Source organism: Poecilia formosa, unplaced genomic scaffold (assembly GCF_000485575.1).
Source record: "Poecilia formosa unplaced genomic scaffold, Poecilia_formosa-5.1.2 Scaffold210, whole genome shotgun sequence".
Taxonomy (NCBI): domain Eukaryota; kingdom Metazoa; phylum Chordata; class Actinopteri; order Cyprinodontiformes; family Poeciliidae; genus Poecilia; species Poecilia formosa.
Genome location: NW_006800149.1, coordinates 731,319 through 758,156, shown reverse-complemented (window position 1 = coordinate 758,156; position 26,838 = coordinate 731,319). Strand labels below are relative to the sequence as shown.

General features: G+C 38.5%; 2 protein-coding genes across 5 annotated transcripts in view; both read right to left on the bottom strand.

The window, feature by feature from the left end:
* The window catches only part of LOC103148699 (gap junction gamma-1 protein-like), an 8,164-nt gene extending 4,416 nt beyond the window's left edge, over positions 1-3,748 (bottom strand). Inside the window, exon 1 of one of the 2 annotated variants that reach the window (XM_007567587.2) lies at positions 3,496-3,748. The gene's annotated coding sequence lies outside the window, so the exon portion shown is untranslated. The other variant, XM_007567586.1, reaches the window with a different exon arrangement.
* A 6,878-nt stretch (positions 3,749-10,626) lies between these two features.
* Positions 10,627-26,838, bottom strand: part of stk11ip (serine/threonine kinase 11 interacting protein) — a 32,845-nt gene continuing 16,633 nt past the window's right edge. Inside the window, exons 22-26 of one of the 3 annotated variants that reach the window (XM_016679412.1) lie at positions 24,882-25,081; positions 18,492-18,576; positions 17,417-17,499; positions 11,913-12,133; positions 10,627-11,633 (exon numbers count right to left, since the gene is read on the bottom strand). In XM_016679412.1, the coding sequence (XP_016534898.1) occupies positions 11,493-11,633; positions 11,913-12,133; positions 17,417-17,499; positions 18,492-18,576; positions 24,882-25,081 (730 nt within the window). In that variant the 3' untranslated portion in view covers positions 10,627-11,492. The remainder of the gene's footprint in view (positions 11,634-11,912; positions 12,134-17,416; positions 17,500-18,491; positions 18,577-24,881; positions 25,082-26,838) is intronic. The other 2 variants (XM_007567585.2, XM_016679413.1) reach the window with 2 other exon arrangements.

Here is a 26,838-nt window from a genome sequence, read left to right as displayed (position 1 = left end):
AAAAAAAACACCTTGTTCTTTTGATTCTAGTCACCATAGATTTATTCTTGGATTGTTAGATTCTAAAACTTGGCGTCAGAAGGTTTCCAGATAGTTTTCAGTTTGAGAAACCCCTGAAGTTTATGAGAGAGAGTTATTTTCACCCAGTTCTTTGGTTTTAAGTTGCTTTTCTAAATTATGCCTTGGAAAATTATTCTAATAAAATCCATTTGTCTCTACACATTTTTTTAAGATCCTTAACTGAGAATTCTGGCTTTGTTTTGCCAGCCTATAAAACTTAAATCTGAATATTTGGGGGTTTTAATCGTCTTGTTGGATAACAGAAGTACTTGGAAACAAATTGTTGTTTTCCCTCCCCATTTTCTAACACTTTATAGACCACATGAATAACGGAGCAAAGAATTTGTTCCCAACCATTACTCAGCTAGATTTATAAGCAATGCCATTACTCAGACACCCTTAATTGGGGTTATAAAATACCCCAAACAACATCAAACTTTGAGCTTTACACATCTGTATGCTTTTTTTTTTAAGAGAAATGTATACGGAGTGAACAACGATGACCGATAAGAGATTAAGCCAAGTGCTTTGTTTTCCTCAAAGTTCTATAAAACTAAACATATCAATCTTGTTGGTTAGGACATAAAAACTTCTGGTAGCAGTTTAGTAAACCCACAGTCTCACTACTAACTGGCATACAAAGCTTAATCCCAAAAGAAATCCAAGAGCCCACCAGTAAACTGCAGCCAGGAGACCTGCTGTGGCTTTGGACGGCAAGAATTATTGTACTGAAGCAATGAACACACTCAGGAATTTATTTACCACCTCACAGCCCTGTAATGATGTCATTAAATTACCCTAAACATGGCCAGGATCTACAACAGAACAGAGCTTGGACTTTCATACTTCACTTTACAGAAAGAGTGATTCATGATTAGTGGAAGACAACTTCTCAAACTAAACTGAAAGTTTGTACAATGTTCATTGAAAGTCTTTTCCCATGCAAGATGAATGGCACCAACATGGGTGAAGATTTCCTTTCAGAAGAAGGGAAAAAAAAAACATCCATGTTTCAATGAGTCACTACAAAAAAAGCCAAGCTACAATGGCTTCATTCGTCAAGTTCACCCTGAAACAAACTCCCACCTTCAGATGACGAATTGACCAAACCGACTTGCCTGAACCTGAGGTGCCAGCTGGAAAAATCTGGAGCTTCCAGGAGACTAAAGCAATGAAAACAGTCTGTGGAAATTATGGTTTTTGAAACCCAGACCTACAAGCCTCCTACTTGCAGAGACATTGTGTCATTAACTCAAACAAGCCCCGGTAAATGCCAGTTCTTGCTTGTGGGAACGTGCAAAGATGTTTGACCAAACAGCACCTTGATGACCTTGAAAGAAAATTTGGAGACAGAAACAAGCACAGCTGCACAGTACCATCTGCTTTGCTCCCCAGACTATGATTATATCCTTCATATGTAGCTGTCTTGTCCTAAAAATGTAAAAAAAAAAAAATCAAAAAAAAAAATCATGTGGTTCATGCATTTAGCCTCAAATGACCTGATCTGACTCACTGTGAATGGCTGGTTACGCACAGCTCTAGTAAGGGATAAAATTTAAAAGCCTTTCTGGCAGAAACCAAACCAGCTCCTCTCTTTAAACCTCCATTTAAGAAAAAACACCTCAGATATTAAGCCTATTTTTATTTGGAGAATATGTCGACCAAAAGCATATTTTCTCTTTTTAAAGGTTTTGAACAGCCCCAAAGCCTTTCACCACTATTGACACATACAATTAAAATGGGAAAGCATGCCAAATGCAAGAGCTAAAAGGTGACAAATGAGTGCCAAGAGGCTTCCACCATTTCTGTCATGCAAAAGACTCAAGAGAATCTGAAGAATTTCAACTTACTGAACCTAAAAAAAGAAAGTTGGAGATGTAGATTACACAGACAAGTAGTTGTCTGATTTAGAGGAGAATATGCCAAAAGAACAAGCTAATGGTTGGTGAAATCTCAAATCTCAAAGAACAGAAGCTTCCAACAGGACAGGGGCTCAGTGACCTTTCTCACAAATCACCTCCAATAAAACAATAAAAGACATGCCAAAGGCAGCGGTTTATAGGGGAACAAATGATTTGAGTTTAGATATCTCACAAAACCTTCAAAAATCTAGGTTTACTCGACCTCTTCAAAACAGTCCAAGAAGTCCAACACTATGGCCATGAATATATTCAGACTTAAGTTGATTTCAGAGGATCTCAGCAACGCCGATGACCCTTATTAAACAGAAGTTTTCACCTTGGTTCCATCAAGCAAAACATTAGGAGCATTTAGGAGTACTTGAACTCAACCGTCTGAGTTTGATGCAAGCTGGAAGATAAGGATGCATTCATTTTCTTTTTAGATATTTCATCTTGCATCTGAAGAATGTTTGGATGTATAAAAATATTTGTCCGTTTAGAAGTTTCAAACTTAATGTTTACTCTCCAAAAGAGCAAAAAGCCCCTTACCTCCAGAAGTCCCAACAGCTCACCATCCACCAATGTACAGGACTAAAAGTCTAGAGTAAATGCAAACGCTGCCACCTCCCACCAGCACAAACAAAACTTCTCAGAGTGGCTCATTTGCCAGTGTAGGCAGTGATTTAATGGCTTTTCTGCTTCAGGAGTCTCTCTGCTCCAGGATATTGTGGGTATGTAAGAAGGGTGGGGGTAGACTGGAGAAATTTGGGCAAAAGATCTGGACAAAGCAAAAGGCGAGTTAACATTCCTGCTTAACCAAAACCAGAAAGCTTGAATTCTTAGGGTTCACAGAGCAGAGAGAGGACACTTGAAATCCATTTCATGCAGTCTGAGCAGCAACCCAGGAATCTATGGCCATCATGACTTCCCCCTGTGGCGTGAGCCATAAGGTTTAAATCCACAAAACTCATCCTAAAGGCAGCTTTTTAAGATCTTCGTGACTGCTCTGTTTTAAAGACGCCACGATGAAAAATAGTTGAAAAGTACAAAAGAGAAAAAAAAGAAAACTTCCAAGAAGCATGAACACGCTTTGCTGAGTCAGACTTGGATGTTTTGGAAATTGTGGCATTCCATGAGGAAAACAAAGTGCTGCCAAGCTTTAGTGGGAGAAAGAAAAAAAAATTCGCTGTCTTAAAAAGGAAAGCCATAAGTACCAGACTAGTTTAAGGCACTAGTTAGAGATATTGCTGTTTTTTTTGTAATTATACACCCCAATTAGATACGCAGTCACCCAAGAAAAATATTCAGTAAGTTTTTTCCATTGAGACTGGAAAACACTCACCGCTCTATGACACGCGCAGCCCCAGAACTCGCCACGAGAGAAAAAAAAATAAAACCCCTAAAAACGTGATACGGTTCCACTAAAAACTACCCAAACTGTGAAAAGTAAACTTTCTACACCTTAAAACGCCACAGCGAGCTTTAACTTGAACAGTGGAGGAAACGAAACAGTTTGTTGGTGCCAAATACTCACCGTGTGCGCCCCAGCTCCGCGCGACTTCTCTCCTCTCGCTTAATTGCCTCACCAGGTTTTTCTAATTAACGCTCGCTCGCGCGCCCCCTCTCTCTTTCTCTCTCTCATTGACGTCCGAGCCAGCCTACGCTAAGAACGCATGCGGCCCGCGCTGACCCCATGTGTCGGGGTCCCGAACGAGAGGACAAAAAAGAGATCTTTGATTCCTCGAGGCTCCTCGCTGCCCTCCTTCACCCTCCTCCACCTAACTCGGCCCCATTCAAGAAGAAGGAGGCCCCTCCAGTGAAACATGAGATCCGCGACACTGACTACCGTTCTGCCCTCGCGACAAAAGGACCATGAGAATCCCATTACATGTTTCATAAGATGCAGTGCAAGTGTCACCGTGTAATTTTAGGTCTCCAATCTGGGACAGTGGAGGATTTGAGAAGCTTCAAACTGTAGGACAAAACATTTTTGCTTCCAAACCACCACAAACACGCATTTAAGACAATTTTATTGATTTAAATCTTTGAAGGTTAATAATTAAACCACACACATATTTTTTTAAATTATAATTAGAATATATGTGGAAAAGACCAAATAAAAAAAACAGAAAACAAACTACAATGTATTAATTATTTTTCAAAATGTTTGCCATAATGCAAATTTCAATAAATGGATTGTGTTTTAAAGCAACAGTTCATTTTAGTTTTAAACAGCCACTTTGTTTCTATAACAATTAGCTGTGTAGTGCTCCTAATGCTAACTTAAAGATGGAAGATACTGATATGAAAAAGTAAATAAAAAATAAAAGCTATTTCAGTGGTATTATTTTTATTTAGAACTTCCTATGTTTTTTTGTTTTTTTTACCTGAATCAGGCACCCAATAGCGTTTTACCTCTTCTGACTTCCTATAGCTGCTAGCTGTGGTGCAGTCCTAATGCTAGCTTGTAAGTAAATAGATAAGACGTCGGGATTTAGAGTTCGCTACTACCCACATGTTGCAGCACTACAGCTAATAAGTTTTTTCCTAGCATCACTGCTACAAACAGGTAGCTACACCTTAGCTTGTTTGGTTATAAAGAAATGCATTTTGCATTTCTTTATAGTGATTTTGCTTTGTAAATGTTGCTTAATTTTTACGTCTGTTTACTTTTTAGGCTGTTCTGGTTTGTTTGTGTTTACTTCGTCACTTTGCGACTTGAGAAAATTGTCTGCTCAGGACCATTCAGAAATTCTTTAAACTTTTTTGTTCATTTTTGTTTTGATTTCTAACCCATAGACAAACTGTTTTGACTTGTGTCTAAATATGTTTATCTTCTTTGCAACTTCCCTCTTTCGTGAATTATGGGAAAATATAATCATAAAAAAGTCCCAAATCTAAATCTTCTAATTTTATTTGTCTATATTTCAGGAAACATGACCTGCTTTCTATATTTCTGGTTCTGTAAATGGAAAACAACCAGCAACTTTATTTTCTTCTAGCAATTAGCTATTGCTAAATAATTTTGTAATTGTGTTAATTTCATTTTTCTGTCCTGCAATATTGTACTGCATTAGATTCCTTGTTGTTGCATTGATTTCACAAAAATTTCTGTTTCATGTTGTTTGAAAAGAGAATACAGTCTTCAGTATACGTTGATGTCTTGTTTTAGTTATTCATATCAAGTGTCTTTTAAAGAATACTACATGTAATTTGTTGGTTTTATTGATGTTCAGTTGTCTCAGTTAAGTTGTTTTTCTTGATTTATTGTTCCTGCCCATCTCTTTGTAAAAGTTTTATTTGTGGTGGTTTTATGTGTTCTTTTTTGGCTTTGGTAAATAGATGTTTTAAGTTAGAGTCTCTCATGTTTTTTTGTTTTTAATTCCTTTAATTTCATAGCAATTTGGCATGTTTTTAACATCACTTCTAATTCTTGCTAACAATCCTCGGTTTCCCTTCGTGGTCATTTTTACGTCTGCTTTGTCACATTGTTTATTTGTTCTTTTCTTCAGGTTTGTGAGCTCAACAGTAATTGTCCAATGAAACACTGCACAGGCCGAACAGACTGCTGTTATGCTTGATTATTTAAAAAATGTCCGAATATATACACTTAATTGCCATCATCGCGAATCCACAGGCTACAATAGCCCCGCAATAAATCCAGGTTTTATGAAGGTTGTAATGTTCACTTTTGGATTTATGATTCAACTTTATAACAATTGTGGAGGCTGTTGAGTTGCTTTGCTGCGTTTAAAGAGCTACACACAGTGAAAGTTGTGTATAATATTCAGTCTGTCCTCCAGCTTTAATGGCCTGCACAAAATATTCAATAAACTGCAGCTTCCAAATTGCTCGGGGAGTTGACTCAAAGAGTACATATCATAACCTTTGATAGTTCATTCAGGGACTTGTATGAGACAACGGTGATGGTGCAATGCCGGCTGAGCAACAAAGTGTTGAGTTCAGGACCTCCCGTTAAAGTTTTACAAATCAAAACTTTACAGCTCCTACATCCATCTCGATGGATCATAATACAGGGCTGTGAAAAAGTATCAAGCTCATGACTTTAAGCTCATGCAAGACAATGATCAATAAAGAAATCTGCCCGTCAAAGTCTAGACTTAAGTCCAAACCTGTCAGATGAACTTTCACATGCCAAATTGAACAGCAGAGTGGGTAAGAATTCCTCCAGACAAGCTTTAATCAAGGTCAGCCAAGTTGGTTCTATTAATAACCAAAGTCATCATATAAGAACATTTTCCACAGAAAAGAACTGCGTACTGTAACATTTGATCCGTCTGTATGTGGAGGAGTTGATGTTATGCCCTGGACCACAGCTTGGCAGCCCTCCGGTCTGACGGAGGACTGCGTGACTGCAGCTTTTACACGCGGAGGCCCCACCGTCCAACAATCTGGTTGACTCTGGCATTCAACAAAAACAACAGATTTCTTGCTGTCATGCACAGCGCAGCTGTAGTGCTCCAGACTGAGAAAGAGAACCTGAAATGTTTGGAGGAGGCGTCGAGGAGTCAAACCAGGCCAGATGTCTGCACCGGGCCAAGCAGCCCTGCTTCCTGTCGGACTATCAATCCTTCGGTTCTCTGATAAGGTCTGAGTGAAACATGAACTTATTCACCTGCATCTCTTTTGTGTTTGCAGACCTTGGCTTTAGATCAGTATGCTGGGAGCTATGGAAGAAGAAAAAAAAAAAAGGGAAATTGCGAGCCGACAGGCCCACAAATTTGTTGTGGGATCTTGACAGGGTCGTGCGAGGCTCTGTAAGGGCTTAAAAATTCCTCCTTAGAACCCTGCAGAGAGAATATTAGCTGCATCATTAAGGGCAGGACTGACTGATATGAGGTACTTTTGATTTTTGCCCACCAGCGCAGACCGCGGCTTCTCCTTACAGCAAACACACATTGCGGTAATGTTTTAGTATCGACACAGATTGCTTATTTCCTCCTAAAAACATAAAAGTGAATGACAAATTCGGAGCATACAATCAGTCTGACTCATGGATTTTTCAATGCTGAGTTTTTAGGATCATTAATTCCACCAGAGCCAGCCAAATCAAAAGAAAAAAAAAAAAAAAAAAAACATGCAGCATTTCCTCACTTGCACTTTGTTCCTGGGCGGATGACGGAGGCCCGGGAACGGTTATTTAGATAATCAAAAACAATAAAAAAGCAGAAAACACAAAAGAAACACTTACCACATGGAGAAAGACAATAAAACTGTGAAATGCATGGCTTAGTGTGGGCATGTGGGAGAACAAAATGGTGCCAGATCAGAGCCATAAAGCGGAATTAATGATGTACAGTATGCTTCACCATTAACTTGGTTTTATGTGCCTTCAATGAGAGCTATTTTTTCTCTTTCAGGGAGGAAAATAACACATTTAGACTGCTGTAATTTCCACTCTTCACACACCTTCTCAACAAAGAAGGAAAATGATCATTGCTGTGTCTGACGTTTTTCACAAAAGCTTGCTCTCAACTCTGCAATGTTGATTAGGAAGACGCTATAAATCAACTCAGACTGTTTAGTGATTGCAAACTGATGTGATGCTTTGAGTTCTCAGTCTACTTCTCAATTGGTGTGTCAAACAGTGAGACACAAGAACAAAGGTGCAAAGAAAAAAAAATACTATTTTGTCCAAAAATAGTTTTGTTTTTTTTAAAAATCCATAAAAAAAGAAAATATCTCAAAAACCTGGCAACAAGGGCCCAAAAGAAAATGCTGGCAAAGAGAAACCGAGAAAAACCTATAATGGCGTATTGGGACAAGCGAATCACTTTAACATAGTCATATTATGACAAAAAGTTGTACGAGAATAAAGTCATAACATTATGAGATAAAGGCCATGTTACCATGTATTACAAAAATGTTGTACGACAATGTAGGTATAACTATACAAGAATAAAGTCACAATATTGCAAGATTAATGCATGACAATGAAGTCATAATAAAATAGGAATAAAATTTTATTATGACAATAAAATCATATTACCAGAAGTTGTAATCTTACATACAACAAGAATGCTGTACAACAATGCAGCCATAATACTATGAGAACAAAATCATAATAATACGAGAATAAAGTTGTTGTACTATTAACTCATAAAATGAGAATAGTCATAATTTGAGAAAGAAGATGTACTACTTTGAGAATTATGTCAGAATATTACCTGAACAAAGTAATAATAATAGGAGAATGAAGTAGTAATTTTATGAGAAATGCTACACACAGCAATAAAAAAGTAAAATGAGGGATGTCCAGCATTTTGTGAGGTTATAATTCAATGTAATTTTTTTTTCAAATTATTATCAGAAGAAGGACTTTAAAACAATTGTGTGTCTATTTTGAAGCAAGAACCACATGGACTCACTGAGCTGGTGAACTATTAAAGCTTTTTTTCTCATTACATTTTGTCTTAATTTTACAAATTTATTCTCGTAATAGTTTGGTCCTAATACTCTGCAATAATAATAATAATAATAATAATAATAATAATAATAATAATAAATCTAGACAAAAGTCCTGAAAAGAAAATGTCAAGTAAGGAAAACCAAACTAAGACTAGTTAACAATGAACACAGGCTAATTTATGCACAAAGGCTAGCCTTCAAGAAGGAGACTAAGAAGAACATTGGATAAACCATGGGAACTAATTCAAGTCTAAAAATTGTAACTACAACATAAATTTTAAAATCAAAATATTATAACACAAAAATGTTCCGAACAATTACAATCTACAGATCTCACTAGCAGCCTGTCGGTTTCCTCCATTTCCTGTTCGTACATCATAACGTAGACCATTACGGAAAAATATGAAATTTTAAATGAAAGTGCTGGTGTGAAAGAAACCATTGCGAAACCTGGAAGAACATCTATGGTGTGAAATGTGCTGGTCTTCTGCGCACATCCACATGGAAGAGCGGCATTCTTCAACTATGGACGACCTTCAGTCCTGCACAGAGATAAAAATCAACCGCAAAATGAGCCGCTTGTTAATTGTGTGCATCAAACCACCGGGAACTTTGAAACCAGGCCGGTCGCGGGTAAGTAACGACCAGTCATTTGTGTGTTGCTGCTCACTGGTTTGTGGAGGGACGGCGAGAGTGAGAGCGAGGGGTGCTCGACCACGTGGTTGGAACTGAAGGTGATCCTGGTCTTCTGAAACATGTGTGCAGCATATGCTCAGCCTAAGAAATATTTACACCGACAGACTGGGCAAATATGGCTTTCAAACAGCTGAGCCTGGACTGAACCCGGTAAAAAGAAAAACATTTGGTACTAAATGACCAAAGAGAACATCTTTGTTGTGTTTCGACCTCAGAAACCAAGACTCGTTTTGTGGATCCTTTATTTACTCACCGTTTCCTCTGTAGAAGATTACCCAAAACTTTTAGGGTTTATGATTTTTTTTTTTTTCTGTTTAGCAGAGGAAAGCAAAATAAAAAAAAATAAAAATCACAAAACCATATAAACTCATACCCGGGTGGTGGTGATAACGTGCCTGAAAAAAGATCCAAGAGTTGAACGACTTGAGTTTTAGCAATAACCAGGTTTGAATGTCACCTTCTCAAACAATAATTATTCCTGTTGTTCAACAACTGGTAGAAAATTTAAGAGAATTTTGAAAACATTCAGTTTTATTAACTTCCTATCAAAAGCTAGAAGCCTTAGCATCACATGCAACTTGCTACATTCACACAGAAGGCAAATGCAATCGAAGTCCAATTTATTTTTTGCCTTAAGTCACCCGCATCAGACATTTTCATGGGAGTTATGAACAGCCCAATTACGATGTCCTCTCCCCCCCGCCCCCCCCCAAAAAATCGCATTTGTGCCACTTCCACATGTACTAAATCAAATATGCTGTAACGGATCAGATTTTTTTTCACAGCAGTCAAAATGGTCATGTCGCTTTTGTCCGATTTTTACATCATTGACATGATATATGTGCTATAATTCTAATTGTTTAGAAAGTCTGTCACAGAAGCGCATCACATCTCACCACTTCTGGTTCAGACTACACACCCAAACAGACTTCTAGACAAAGGGTCCAGTCAATGGTCCCCAAAATACCACTGCTTTTAGCTGTACTTTCGTTTTCTAAACTTTCTTCATCTTATGATCACGTGACAACAGTGTCAAACATCCATAGACGACAGCTTTTATTATCACTTCTATAGACAGAGCGCGACGTCCATGTTGTTGTTCTTCACCTCTGGGTCAGTTAGGGGTCATAAATCATTCACATCAAGGCCTACTAGACAGTAGGCCTTGATATTACTACATTACTAAGACTAGTAACGTAGTCTTACTATCCCTAATTTATCCCAAACCTTAGCGGAAACGCAACAAATAAGGCTGAATCAAATATGAGGAAAATGGCTAAATAAAAGTCCTTGTCTAGGCCTCTCTTCAGCGTTTTAGCATAATCAACTAGGCAAAAAATAACTCCACCTTTACAAGTTGTATCAGGTGAAGACAAAAATTCCAGTTTGGAATGTGGCTTCCTTAATATTTTTGAGACACTGCAGCAAGCAAGTGCAGACATGCAAATAACGAAGAGTAAAACTATTAAAATGTAAAACATGTGATGATTTATCTGCAGTTGAAGGAGGATAAAAGGAACTTAATTTTAGTCCGTCTTGGAGAAATTTCAGCTTCGGGTATCTTTTTATTTTTCCAATCTCACCATCATGAGTCCATCAGCAGGATCATCAATAAATAAAATGTGTCTGTTTTGTAAATTTGCAACAGCAACTCAGCAAAATTGTTCAAGGACATGCAACGACATGAACAAAGACAACTTTTTCTTTTTTTTATATCCAAGCAAACACATTTACGACACATTTATACAAAAATAAAAGTGAGCATTCTGGATCAACAACATAACTTAAGTTAGATTTTAGCTAGGTTAGATTTTTCCTGATGATCTATTTAATATAAATTCTTAATTCACACATCTGGAACACCTGTGGATTACATTTTAAACAGTATACAAGACCATTTATACTTAGACCAACTATGACACCCTAATTGGGGTCAAAGGTTTCCCTTGATGAGAGCCTTAGCCGTTCCTCGTGTTGAGCGCATGACGGCTGGACGCATTTAAAGTCTTACTGCCATTCATCCCAGCCGGAGGAACCTGCCCTACATTGGCAAAGCGCTACAGGTGATCCAGAAAACACGACGTGCATTTACGTGCATCGCCAAACCAGGACGTCTCATCTTCACAAAGAAACAAGGCACTCTTCATTTCAGCTGTAGAAAAATTCACTGGAGATGTTGGGGTTTTTTTTTTTTTCCTGGAGGAAAAATTCTGCAAGCAGAGCTTTTTTACAGGCTTGTGTACCACATGAATGAGTGCAATCATTTCCAAGCTCTTGGCTTGAAGCAACAAGCGTAATGGGAGCAGACTGAGTGCAGAGAAAACAAAAGATGCAGACTCGCTCAATAACCTGCACAGGACTAAAGCCCAAAACTCCGGCTTTTGTTGTTTTGTTTGTTTGGATCCATTACGACAGCTCGTCTTGCAGACCCATGTGCAGCTTGACTCCGAACATAGCCTCCCACTGTGCCCTGACCCAGGACAGCAGACCCTGGAGGAGCTCAGCACTCTCCGTGCGCACGCACCACGTCTTCTCCTGTTTCACAGTCTGCAGAAAAACACATGAGAACACAACACAGATTTTGAGCTTTTATAACATCCAGAACTCAAGAAAATTACCAACAGAATCGGAAAGACGACCCAAAAAAAAAAAAGGGAAAAAGACATTAAGTGCCAAAAAAAAAAAAGGGAAAAAACATTAAGTGAAAGAATTGAGAGTGAAAGCGAGGATGCTCCTGCAACCTCAGTAGACCTTGCTCTTCATCGTTTCTTTCTGCTGAAGTGGAAGAGTCCGAGTGGCGGCCGTCGTCTTCTCAGGTGAACTAACCTCATCGTAAAGCTTAAAGTCCATCCTGAGCGGGTCCGAGGCCCACAGCAGAATCGAGCTCACGCAGCTGATCGGAAGAGTTTCCAGGATGGCGACGCTCCCACTGCGTGCCTGGCTGTCCTCAGGTGCCACCGAGACGCTTTTCCTCCATTGGTGATCTTCGTCCAGCAGGTAGAGGGTTTCTCTGGTGGCCAGCACCGTCTGAGGCAGCCATAGCTCCTCTACAGAAAACAGTTTTAAACAAAATAGGAGTGATGCTTTGAGGGATTTTTTCTAATCAAAATAGCCAATGGAAAAATTTTACAATTCACTATTTTTAATTCTAATAAATTGTGTTTTATTCTTAAGTAGGAATAAGAGCATCTAGTCATGCATATTTATTAAAGTAAATGTGTAAATCTATCATTTTTTCCCTCCGGTTTGAGTCATTAATCTTACTGTAAAACCCAACAACCCTTCCACTTGCTGTCATATTTTGATCCTCAAGATGCAAAAGAAATTTAAGTTAGAATATCTGAATCTCTTAGAAGTAACAGTTATGGGTCAATGACGTTAAGCGCTTCCTCTCGTAGTTTTAGCTTTGCATGTCAGAACTGGGAAGAGGTGGAGCTAAGAGGCAGGTCGGGATGTGTTGGGAGCCAGCTGAAATTCCACGGACAGGCAGAGTGCGCTGGGCTGCCGTGCACCCTACAGCCCCGACACATTTGGTCCCTAACCACACGCATGCAAATACAGTCATCTGTCAAGCCGCTGAGTCTAAACAGTATATTTCTGCCTCATTTATTGGCAAAGGTCAGCGGGGCTTGCTGACAGGCGGCTCACGTCAGCGGCTGGCCACAAATCACCTCCTGTTTTCCATATTTTTTGGCTCTGTCTGCCATAAGTTGGAGGGAAATAAAATAATGTACCCTTTTTTTGTTAGTAAGCCTCTTTATTGAGTCAATTTTAGGATTACAAAGGATCACTGCAGCGTCCATCCAGCTGGTCTTTTTTCTCTGTGTTCCTTTGGGTTCCCACGCATTTTTCATGACAAAGTTCCACACGTTTCCACTCTCAAATTTCCAGAGTTCTAATGAGTTTTGATGCCAAGTTCAAAACATTAAATAGAAAAGTTCACTATGAGTTTATGGTAGGAATTTCTGCAGTGGTCAGGATTTAAATATGGAGACTGGGAAAACTGGAGTCTGGAAGGAGGGAGAATGATGGAGGGAAGAGAAGGGTGTGTTGGTGGGCAGCTGGATGGTTGGATGGATCCATCACACCCACACATCATCCATCGAGCCATCCAACAAAACCATTCATCTATTATTCTACCAACCAACCATCCATTCACCCATCCATCATCCTACCAACTAACCATCCATCCTGCATCCAACAAATCTTCCACAATCCATCCATCCATCCATCCATCCATCCATCCATCCATCCATCCATCCATCCATTTTTCATTTTTACACTTTAATTACGTCATTTGAAGTTCTCAGTACTATTTAAATGGATACTAAATATAAAAGTATTAAAAAACACACAAACTTTAACATTAAGTTAATAGTGTGTGACTTCACTGTTTAGCCTGTACATTAAATTTTGCCTCCATTGGAGGAAATTAGCAATACATTTCATAGTTTTATGTCATATAATTTTGCAATGTGGAAAAAGAACAGTTCAAATAAATCATTAAGAGCCTGAAATGTATATATGTATGTGTATATAGGCCTGTCGTGATAAACGATAAATCAATTAATCGCACGATAAATTAAACCTATCGACCTCATTTTAATTATCGGCTTTATCGTCTCTTCCTGCCTTTTATTCTGTCTGTTGCTGACACCGAATGAAAAAAGGCTCAACTCCGGTGCTCTCCACTGACCGTCCCTTCCTCATTTCCTTAGTCTAATGCCCAGCGCACACTACATGAGTTGGAACCGACTGTCGGGCCATTTCCAAAACCTGAGAGACACATTAGCTGACAGAAATCCTAGGTATAACGGTTCGATCGGGTTCCATCGTCCTGGGTGGTGTCCAGCTACATGGGCACAAAATAATGGCTACAAGTCCCGTTAACTACTTTTAATATCAGGCATTAATCAATGCTTTACTAGAATCTACCTGTGATGCGTGTGGCTAGAGTCAGCGTAAAGTCCTGACTGAATGAAAATCATTATAACCTATGAGAATAGGGACAAAATGGGTTTTAATTTTCCCACATTTTTTAAAATTATTTCTCAACCTTATGTATGCAAATATGACAAATAATGTTTAGGAAATGAAAAGATGCTAAGGTGCAGGCTCCCAGTTGCAATTTTTTTTAAAAAAATTACATTTTTAATCGACCTGACCCAGAACTTTGTCATCACCATCTGACAAAAAAAAATATAAAATGATTTTTAATATAGACAGGTAGTGATATTTTTACTCATTTTACAGACAAATGCTTCTCAAGAAACAAAATAAATATTATTTAAAACAAAAAACAACAAAAAGTCCATCTGACGGAGTTGACAATGCATGACGGAGTTGACACAGAACTGGAGGTGGTGACAAACTAGTGAGTAAAATGAAAAACTTGATACATGTGAAGTAATACAATTTATGTAAAATACATTAAAATGAATTAATTGCACAATAAAGTGAGATTTGACAACAATTTCACTGAAAGAATTACAAAAACTCTGATGGAGTTGACATCTGACAGAGTTGACGAAAAGCCAAACTATATCAATTTACATGATGTTATTCTGAAGGAGGTCATATTGTAGCTCGTCAGGTCCATGAAATCTTTACAGTATACTAAAATTAAGCTTTTATTTCACAAAATTTAATCAAAGTGTTGTAAATTGTCAGTTATGGTGTTGACACATCATGGTTGTGACAAGCAACTTAGGAATAAAACAGAAGAAAAAACTAAAGAATAACATAAGCTAACCAGAGCTAACTAGCTCTCTTAGCGAAGGAAGATGTCATGGGGTCCTCAGAAGTTCTGGTGCCCCCCAATAACGCCTGATTTTTTTTTTTTACATTCTTTTCATTTCTGACGGTGTTGACAAAAACTAGGGACAAATTTCAACGGAGTTGGGAAATATCTAAAAATTATTTTTAATTCAATTTATCGATACTTTTATAATTATTTATATGACTACTTATACTTAATTGTCATAATATATAATTTTAGTATTTCTTTAATTGTTTTAAACTATTATAATGTGTTGAGTTCTGCTCCTGGACAAGGGATTTTACAGGCATCATCCACCGATTACAATGTTTAAAATAAAATAAAAATATTCAGCAAACACAAGAAAAATATACATTGTTGTGCTCACATGACCCAGGTCAGTGTAGTCAGATATTTGAAAAAATTGTATTTTGTGTATATTTTATTCAAGTTTGGTGCTTTATCCATAGGACCTGTTTTGTCCCTATTCTCAAGAATCACTGCTATTTATGTCACGTTAACGAAGAACAGCTGAAAACTTACCGGGTTTCCAATTTGACTCCAACTCCTCTCCTGGTCACTTCTATATTCTTTGCACGAAATGTTAAATACATATTAATGTTGTTTCCACATATCATCTCCGATGTCCGCTGGACTTCGGGTTATGCCCTTGTCAGCTGTTTGGGATTCCCCCTCCGTAATTTCCCCTCAGAAAGCGCAGAGGAGAATCCGCGCTTTCTGATTGGCTACCTGTCACATTCAACTGGCTGCATTAAGCTCCCAGTCAGGGAAAACCCCTGATTTAGATCGGAGCGGCCACGACGATCTAAATCACGCTACAGCAGGGGTCCCCAAACTTTTTCCTGTGAGGGCCACATAACTTTTCCCTTCTCTGCTGGGGGGCCGGAGTCAGTTTGTAACAGAAAAAGTGTGACGATTGCAGGAGTGCCGAAATGTAAAAATGTATTGTTTTCCAGAAAGCACAATCAAATAACCCTCTCTGGGTTCTTCACAGAAAAAATCCAGGAAATAACACGACTATAAGCCGCAGATATCTCTGCCGCTCTTGGTTTTCTACAAGGCTGCAGCAGCAGCAGAGGGAGGCGGACACCCAAAATTTGAGTCATAACAGGTTAATTGAAAAAGAAAAAGGTGCCAAGTTTAGATTTAACTGAACTGATTACGGTAGTTTCCGAACGGTAACTGTAACAGTAAAAGTGTCTGCTACTAGCATATGCTAAATGAAAATGGGCGCTTTCTTCTTCTGCTTCTTCTTTAGATTTCAATGGCAGCTTGCATCCATTATTGTTGCACTACTGCCATCTATTGGATCCTAATATATATGCCTCAAATTCTCATAATGATCCCAGTATTATTTAAAAAACCAAAAAAACTTCTTTTTCCCCTCAATGTTATTTAACTGATCAACAACATTCTCAAATTTCAATTCCCTATTAAAACCTAATTCCGTTTTAATGGGTGCTTTCTTTTATTTCCAATTTTGACTTCCAATGATTCACTTCCTGATAAAGAGCCCCCTGGTGGTTGAAGAAAAATCCACATATAAGCCACACCGGACTGTAAGCCACATGGTTCAAAGCTTAGGAAAAAAGTAGCGGCGTATAGTCCAGAAAATATGGTATATGAAAAAAAATCTAAATGCTCTCTGGTATTGTTCAGTAGGCCGGATCCAATGTGGAGGCGGGCCGGATCCGGCCCGCGGGCCGTACTTTGGAAACCACTGCACTACGGGATGGTCAGTTACAAAATCACCAGCGACAATCTTAGAACGGCCAACGTTCTAAGATCTAAGACTACACGCAAAAAATTGTGTAGTATGAACTACTACATTAGGTAGTCGGATATGCCCATCTTCTCTATCTAAATCTAATGATTACTGAAGGGTAATATAGTATAAAGACTTCATAATCGGCACTCTTTTGGTTGAATGCAGTATTATTTCCAGTTTGGCTTGATGTTGTTTAGTTTTTAATCAAGTACGTTTTTTGTTAATGGAGACTGAGAATCCATTTTATATTTGTTTTTTTGTTTTTGTTTTTTTGTTTATCAGTTCCAGTGTTATGTGTTCTTTTGAAAATAAAGTGTATCCATCTTTGGCAGGAAATTGCATGCATTATTACGTCATTTCCATTAAATCAGTATCAAAAGGTCTTGAAACAATATTATCGTTTATTGCTATAATTTTTTAGACAATTAATCGCACAGCAAAATTTGTTATCGTGATAGGCCTATGTGTATATGTATATATGTATGCCTGTGATGGTTGGGGGTAAACCTACTGTCCAGAACTGTGTACTCGTCTGCTGTTAATTCAACGGGGTTTACCCAGAGGCAAACCTTGCATGTCGATGCACTTGACGTGCGTCCTGAAATCTCACTGTTCCCATAACAAACCAACATCTTGCAAATGGGCCTCAGAAACAGAGAAAGTAAAAAAAAGCCACTGATGAAAGCAGATTTTCCTGAGTGATAACAGAGGAGATATCTGGCAGAGACAGAGTGCTTTGTCTGAAGATCGTTAAAGGTTTGAAGGGGGAAAAAAAAAAGTCACCTCGGCGGACGAAAGCCAGGATGTAGAAGAACTGCAGCTGCCCGTCCTCCACATCTGCATGGATGTCTTCGCACACCAGAGGCCTGACAGATCAAAAGAAGGGCATCATAAATATTCAGACACATCCCACAGATTCCTGTTCTAAGATGAGGAACTGGCAGGTGCTGTTACGTCAGAAAGATGTCAGCACCAAAGCGGCGCGGCATGAATTCCACATTAACAGAGGGGATAATTGACATAATAACGGCTGACGGGACGTGTGTTGCGCAAACACTGGGAAGTGTGTTTTGAGACTGTGGTTTGCTGCCTCGGGAACAGATGAAGGAGCCGCTTGGGTTGGGCTTTTTTTGTTTTTTCGCCTTTTGATTATTGAGTCGAGGAGCTAAAACCAGATGAGAAGCTGAAAAAATCTCTGGCATCCGTTGTGTGTTTGTACGTGGCCGCTCCAACGGGCTCCTTGGGACGGGGGCCGGAACTCGTCTGTCAGAAACTCTAGGGGGGGTCAGGGGGGTTTTCAAATCAAATGAAACACCTTTCCGTCAAGCCTGCTTTGTGAGTATACACAATCTGTCAGCAGGAATAAAACCTTCGATTGTCACGAGATGTTGAACTTTTCTTCCCTGAAATCATACTTTTATGATTAAAAATCAATTTTTTTCCCTCTCTCGGAAAAAAACAAGAAAGGCAAGAAAAGCTGCAACCCTTTGCTTCAGAGGGAAAAAAAAAACACAATTAAAAGGTGTAAAAAAATTATTGGTGGCGATTACAAACTACTTGGGGGGCGAGGGGTACGCAAATGCTGCGCAATTTGCAAGGGGAGGCACATGTTACCAATTAAGATGCGGTTTACCAGCTAATTTAGTGAGCCTGTTTCACCAAACCGAGTCTAAGAAAAGCTGATTGTAATCAAGTAAAGATGTGTCAGAAATGTGCAGCTTTGGAACTTCTCCCCTTAACCTTCATGGCTTGACCGCATACAAATGTGCGCGACACTGTTCACACCACATCTTTCAGCGTTGACACAAATAAAAGTCAAGAGACAGTGGCGTGGCAGGCGGCGCTGGGAAACGCATACCAGAGGTGGTGCTGGGCGGACAGCCTCGTGGTGGAAATGGACTGGAGCCTGCTATTAGATTTGTGGGCCATCTCACGGACCATTCCTGGAGGAAAGAATGAGAAAACGTTGTTACGATCCTGAAAAAAATCCAGACTTTTCTACCAACCTTGACTATTTTAATCAGTTCATGTAAAATTGAAGACGTTCCTCCTGGTCTTGTTCTGGGACGTCTTCTTCACCCTTTCCCATTGAAGAAAAGCATCATGACAGTGACTTGGTTTGTGGAAAACCATGTGCCAGATTTCATATTTCACTTATTGCCACAATGGCTTTCTTCAGAGGACAGATTTATGGAGTGTTAGATTACTGGTGTCTTGACAGGACCAGTAGTTGTCAAGAAGTCTCTGTCCAGACTAGCCCCTCTTTCCTGTTTTACTATGGGAGGATATGGGAGTACTCAGAGAGAATGACAAAATGCATTCTCTAACCCTAATCATGTTTGACCCCAGACCAAGATTCACATCCAGAACTTTCTGCCACAAAGCAACTTATGAACTTGTATCTGCAACACCTCCTGTTTAGATCCACCATAATTAATCTTAATTTAAGTGTAACACTTGATCTACCAACACACAGACTACACAGACCACCCATTCATCTCAAACAACCAACCTTCTCTATTAATCAAAAAATGTTTCATCATTATGATGCTTTTTAAGCTCAAAGGATCAGTGGAATATTTCATGAAGAAATATTACACTTAAATCTATTCCTTTACTGTTTGCATATTATACTTAAAGAACAACATGGCTTTGGTTCTGAGAATTTGACGTTTTGAGAAAAACAAAGCAACAGAGGTCACCAACCAAAGGTCATACACTCAAACATACAGTACTTCTCGTTATTGTGTGCAGAACTCACGACATAAAGTTCTGTTTCAGAGATGTGCAAAAATATATATTTGCATTTCTGTGACATAATTTTCTGTCCAGAATTCCAAAGAAATCCCAGATTTTCCTTTCCAACTCATTCAGCTGCCTGAACTCAGATGTCCGGATTTGGTAGCCTTCTGAAGCCAATCGGGTTTGTTGTTGTGCGATCAGCCACTATCTGGACCTCATTTCATTTTCCATCCTCTGTAATGAACTGCAGCCCTAAATCAAACTTACATTCTTCTCTAAATATTGTGGAAAAGCGGAGTGTGTGCTTTTGTGTCCTCAATGGAGCATTCATCACTCAACCAAATATTCCAAAACAATTCCAAAACCAAAGAATGGGAGGCCTGAAGTATGAGATCTCCGAGGACGTATCTAGAAACCAAAAGATTTATTAAATAACCACAGGAAATTTAAAGAAAATGCCCCACATTCCTTTTGGAAAACATCTAAAGGTTCATGGATTTGCCAGGAAAGTGAGCAGTTCAAACAAGAGACATCACACAAACCCCTCTACTAATTTTCACGAGACATTCAAATTAAGGTGAGACATTTCAGTGCTGTTTACATTCACCAACCCGGCTAGAAGGAATGAGCCAAGAACACGAAACCAGAGTGTGAAAGCAGATCAAGGAACGTCATACCCCATCATTCACAGGGTGGGGGGAGCCCGCAGACAGAAGCAGCACTCCGACTGACAGACCTTCTGCTATTGTAACTCCAACAAGAAAGCCAACTCCAGTTGCAGGTGTAGGGTTTCAGCTCCAGTGAGTCCGTGGGTGGGAAAAAATGTGGCGGCGAATAGGATCTGCTGGGTCACGCCAAGCAAGCGTCAAATGTTGGTGTGAGATTAAGGGTGACAACAATACGGGGTGGAGGAGATATCTCCAGCAGAGAGGCTGAATGGATGAGATTTTAAAAGGAATGTATAAGAACACGAAAGAGGAGAGACAGGGAGTGGGACGTGGCAAAATATGGTCTGCTTTAATCTTCCAATGACGATCTGAAGGAAAGAGTCATTTTTGTAGTAGAAAAATGTGGTTAAGAAAGGCAGAGTTCATTCCCAGGACACTGACTCTTTTATTGGCTTGGATCTTAAAATTAAGGCTACAGTGATTCTGGTATTGCTTGAATTGAATTTCAAATAGCTGTCTCTTAAAAATGTGTTTGTATTTTGTAATACTATTAAATTACTGTTTTATATTGTACTGCAGTGTACTTTATAAAACCATAACATTTTGTATCATCTAATTGTAACCATCTAATTGACTTAATTAGTCATGTGTACTCTATAGTACTCTAGTATCACTTTGCACCATATTGTTTGGAATAATACTGTATAACATTGTAACATACTGTACTGTACAACATTATACTAAACAGTATATTGATCATGCTGTCAAAATGTATCGTACAACATGATACTATATCATACTGTCTAACACTCATCAATTTTATTATACTGAAAGGTATTGTATTATACCACATATTGAATCACAGAAACTTGTTACTTTTGTACAACAGTATAATTTATCTTACTGTATTGTATCACAATAATATGTTGCATAATTCTGTGTTGTATAATACTATATCATACTGTACTATTATATCATATCATATTGTATCATAATATAGCATATATGATATATCATGTTCTATTTTATATCACATATTTACATGTGTTTTTATGGTCTTGTATAGTGTACTATTGTTTTCTTACATTTTATGATTGTAAAAATGAAAAACAAGAAGAGAAGAAAGGAGAGCTGATCCAAACGAGGAGGCTGATAATGTAAATTCAAAATTTGAAAGCGTAGTGAACAGGGACTTCACTTCTTCCAGTGCCTTTTCTAAAACTAGAGCTGCTACAACTCTAAAACGGCGCAGAAAATCAACGTCGTCATTCACAACTTCTTTTTTTGTTCGCTGATTGGCCAGGTCAAAATTAACGGGAGACAATCCAAATCAAGGGGAGAAAGACCAGACTGTGCTGCAAGAAATAACTTTTTTTCAAGAGAAATCTCACAGGGAAGGCAGTGGACAGGCTAAATATAATTATTTGGGTTTTTTAAAAAAAATAGAAACCAACCAGAAATTGTCACTGAGGCTGATTACTACCAGTCCCTCACCTCACGACGTTATCTGGTAGCTGTTTTTACAGACACAGTAGTAAATCTGTCATTTAAGAATGAAATTACCCCCAAAAACTCATCTAGTAAGATGTTTAATCCTACATCAAAACTAGGACATGCGGATAAAGAGTACGTAGAAAGAATTCCAGGTTCAGTAATTAGTTCACTATGACATGTATGAGTGGTTAATAACTCCAGCGACACTTAAGTCATAAACGAACCCCCTGTGATGGGCCCTAGAAACAGATGCTCCATAGTAAGTATTCACCTTGAACCAAATATGGTAGCTTGGTATGTTAGATAAACAAATTAAAAAAAACAAAAAACAAACATAAACTAACCAATAAAGTAAAGTACTTTACTGAAAAAATTCCAACTTGAAGAGTCTCCCACACTGCTGACATGAAGCAGCGAGTGATGGACTGACTAGAAGATTAAATAACATGTTCACGCAGACAGTTAGTGAGGTGCCATCCAAGACTGGGATCACGCATAAGCAAAGGCGACAGGCGGACAAAGTGTTTAGAAGCAACCTGGCAACAACTGGAGTCTGGATGGGGCTCTGGTGAGCGTCACGCTGCAGACTCCCTCACTGCCTCCAGCATCAACACCAACACCCCTGATGGTTTTCACATAAAAGTAAACATCACACCACCACTCTGTACGTCAGCTGGTCTCCAAAAGCCCGTTTTTGATGGGACAAATCCATCAAATCTCTCAAGACAAACTCAACTGAAAAGCAATAAACTGTCCCAAATGAGAGAAAAATAAACGATAATGAACCGCTCTTTGGGGAACGGCTCCCATGTGCCACGTGTTATCTCTCAGGTTTCAGCTGAAGCTGCGTCAGAGCTGCCAGATCCAGAAAGCCGTCCTGGTTGCGACCACATCCTTTCCGTCCTCTCTAGCCAGCAAGTCCACCGTCATTCCAGTTGTGGTTTCAAACTTTGCCCGCTGATTTAGGCGATGGGACGGGGGCTTGTTTTGGTTAAGCATTTCTGTACTTCCTCTGGCGAAATCTTTCACCAGCTGTATTTTGGGTCCGTTTGGCTGAAAGAACAGAGTCGCTGCTGTAACAACAACTCGGCTATCTCAGAAACCAACATATAGCTGACGTTTGAATCGGAAACATCTGATTTTTTTTTGTGAATCTCTTAGGGATTTTTTTTAACCAAGAATTCAACAAGAGCCTCTGTGGTCTTGTTGAAGGCAATCTGGAAGCATTTTCAGCCACAATGAAATACAAGAAACTAAATGAGCTGTTTATGGATTTAGACTCTCACAGCAGAGAAGGAGCTTACACAAAGAGGGAGGGGAAGAAAAGAAAAGTTAGTTTTGTTGGAAGTGGGAAGCAAAACTGGATAGGCTTGCAGACTTAATGTTCCCTTCATTTAGGCCACGCTCTACCTCCTCAGTGAGATTCATCACATTCAGCCTGCTAGTAATCAGCCTCAGTGACAGAGACTTCTGCTCTCTGCTCGGGCAGAGAGGCAGCATATTAAAAAGCTTTCAAACAGACAGACAGGCAGACCCCTGCACTGAAACAATGTTTTAAAGGCCATAAACTGATAGCAACAGCTGGATTTAAAAAGCTACATTGGGTGCCATTTCTGAGTTATAGCCTGATATAGAATCAAGTGGAAAAAAAAATTAAAAATTAAAATGAGCGGTGGGAACTGCAAACTGAAAAGTTGCACTTATCCAAAAGCACTAATCATGAACATTAGTTGTGCCAACACTAAACCGCAATACCAACATGGTATTTAGTAGAAGGTAATGTTAAAGTGCAAAATACAACCATGTTGATACCCACTATGTGTCAGTGATTCATCATGGTTACAACATAGTACATCGTCTTCAACAGGGTCAGGTTTGTTATTGCATACTTCCCTGCACTTCAGGAAGTGATACAAGGTGAGGAGAATTGCTGTGTGAATCATCTTCACCTACTTCAAAATAAGAGCCTGAACACAAACGACTAACTACTCGAAGAATTCATTAGGCAAAGCTACAATACAGATACTGAACTTCATTCAACTAAAAGATTATAAAACAGCCAAGTAAGTTAGTGGTTTAGAATTTATCTTAGGTGAAGCTAAGTGCGCTAAAGATTTTCAAAGCTAAAGTGCTAAGTGAAAAATTAGCGCAAAATAGCAGATTAGCTGATTTGGAGAAATAAGTACAACATTGATTAAAGTAGCCTAATAGAAATCAACAATACAAATTAAGACATTTTACAATGTTCCCCTAATTATTTAGTTTCTGGTGAAGAATATATTTCAACACCCCCAGTATTTATCAATACTTAAAACCGCTTAGAGAGCCCAATAAAGTGACTGATGTTTACCTGGAATTAAATCACTTTTCAGAGTATTTATATAAAAAGATTAACATTCCGTTTTTTGAATAGTATTTCATTAAAAAGGTTTAATTTAAATAAATTTTTCACCTGAATGTACAAAAAGGTTGCCAAAAAAATGTACATTTTAAAAAAAATTTAATTACTGTAATCTTTTTTTTTTTTTCATTTTTTGCAATTTTGGTATATTAAGTTTCAGGGTAATGTAATCATAATTATTAAAGAGTTTTTTTCCACCAAATGCATTTTACATTTTTTAGAAAGAATGTGTAAAATATATTTCGCAAGTTTTTGTACTCTATACAGCAACTTTTCAAGGAAAGCAATCAAGTTGGTAAAAGTACTGTATATTATTGTATCAATACTGATGTGGTTGACCTGAAAGTGACCTCTAACCTGTGCAACTCAACTTAAGTTTACTGACTCCTATTTGATATGACTTTTACATTTGGTGATAATTTTTTCTTAGAAATGTTTTTCATTCTTGGACAGAACTTATTATTATTATTATTATTATTATTATTATTATTATTATTTTTACATTTAAGGTGAAAAAGGTTCTAAAGTGAGCAAAGAACACTGACATTTTAACAGGGGTATGTATACTTTTGAAACTCATGGTGTATTTGTGTTTTCAATGTTTGTTTCGTTCAGAAACATCAGATTAGTTTTCCATACATTCCAGAGATTTCCTGTTTTGTTCCCAACCTTCACATTAATTTTCCATATTTGCACAGACATTCCAAAATGTTTTCCTCCCTCTCCAGACAATACGGTCTGGGCAGGATGTGCTCAGTCTACGTGAAGCCACTGCTCCCGAGGGTCGGGGGCAGAAGTCTGCGTCATGAGCACATATGTTGCAGCGGTAGTCTGCCATCAGAGCAGGTTGGGTTTCTGCAGCGGGAACAAGCTGTTCCAACACCTGATGGCAGCATTCCATCCTAACTAGAACACAGGTTCTGGAATTAGCATTTGCTTTTACCTGTTAGGAGGCCAAAGAAGCGCTTGCAGCGCACGCTGTCCCTGACGAGGAGAGTATAGGCCACACCTCCATCTGCAAACTCCATGTGGATACTCTGGGAGCCCAGGCCCACCTCCAGGTAGCTGAGCTCCAGTATTGGGTAGCTGTCCTTCTTCTGCAGCCAATCGGTGAGTGGGCCTCTGTTGGGAGGAAACACCACGCTTCAGAGAGGGCAAAAAACAAACCGATGAGCAGATTAAAGAGCCTTATGTAATATCTGACAATTTAAGGTGTGAATTTGTTGTTAAAGAACATGGAAGGGTAATTCTGAGAAAATCATGAAAAAGCATCAGATCAAGTGTTTAAATCTGAGGGATTAATTTCTTATTGTTATGATGCAGAGGAAAAGAAAAGACAGGAGAGAGACAGTTTGAGACCAATGTGTTTTCAAGATGTGACCCAGAAACCTGGCCAGGCTGTGCTGTGTTCATCCTGAATAGAGAGTGGGAAGATTCTCCCCTGTGAAAGTCAGTGAAGTAAACTGCAGTGTGGCGCCCCCTTTTGCATGATTGGCCATTTTTGAATAAATTTGGTCTTTATGAGATAAAATCATCTTTAAACTTGGACCCTTTATTCTCGTAGGGGTTCAGGTTAGCGACAAACTAACCAGGCGGTGTCATTTTTTGCATGACACCGCCTGTAAAAAATTTGCCTCTTTTCATTAGGGGTGCACCGATTGTACTTTTGTGGCCAATCACCAATATTTGGAAAACCCAACTTGCCGATTTCGATTTTGGCCAAAACCTTTTTGCAAATTTTCAGACATTTGTAGAAGTAGATACGATTGGTGGATAAGATCTGTTTATCATGTAAGAATCAACTGATAGCTGATTTCTCAATATTAAGAAAGTTGAGCCAATTTATCGATTGGTGAATTTATCATTGCACCCATAATTATAACGGTTCAAACAACAAAGATATCTTAGCATTCATTAAAACACACATTGGAAAGAATCATAGTGCTATTGCAGCTCATGCACAGTTTTCCTTATGCCTGCTCTTGGTGGCTCAGCCAAACAGTGCCAAGGGAAATAGACGATGTTCCTGGACTTGTTTGCAAAAAATAGCCAACATCATGTTATGTACCATCGTTCATCAATATTTCAAATTTGCAATCTACAAGTTTTTTATTTTTTTTCAGATATTGATATGCTCCATCAATAAATCCACAAGCAAGTTGGAGTTACATTCCACAGAAAATTAGAAATGAAACATGAATTAATAAACTCCAACTTTGCTAATGACTACAAAAAATGTGTTTTCTCTGCAATTTACAAATTAAATATTTACCCAAATATTAGTGGGCATAAAGAAAGTTTAACAACCTTTGCAACAAAGGCCAAAAATATGTGACTTTAATTCGTACTATGGTGTCATTGTGTGTATAATCTGATTTTTTTTTTCAACTAATAAAAATGTCAATAGTTTTTTCTTTTAGTCAATGTTAGCTTTTGCCTCAAGAACCCCTAACACCTCCAGTGCTCTTACTGTCACAGAAGTATTCACTGGAATAATATTTCTCATTATTCCAGTGCATATCTCTTGCAATATATTAAACTATTCTAAAGGTCAGGAAGTTCATTTTTGTTGACAGAGACCATTTTTGTTGTAAATTTGTAGCCAGTGACACAAGAACTTGGATGGCAAATGAGAGAATTGCTTTGCTTTTGTTTTGAGAGTTCCTGATCCTGTGGGACCGCCTCCAAAAAAGGGCGGAGCATGCCTGTTTGGTAGATGCTTCTTGTTGTTGTCAAACAGCTTTATTTTGTGACAAAAGTCTGAAAATAGAATACATAAAAGCAATCTAATGAAAGAACAGCTAGCAGCAAAGATTTTGGGGCTTTTTGAAAATGTATTTGCAAGTTTTTAACTTCAGAAAGTACGAATACAAATACAGTGGACCCTGCCTTTTCATGGT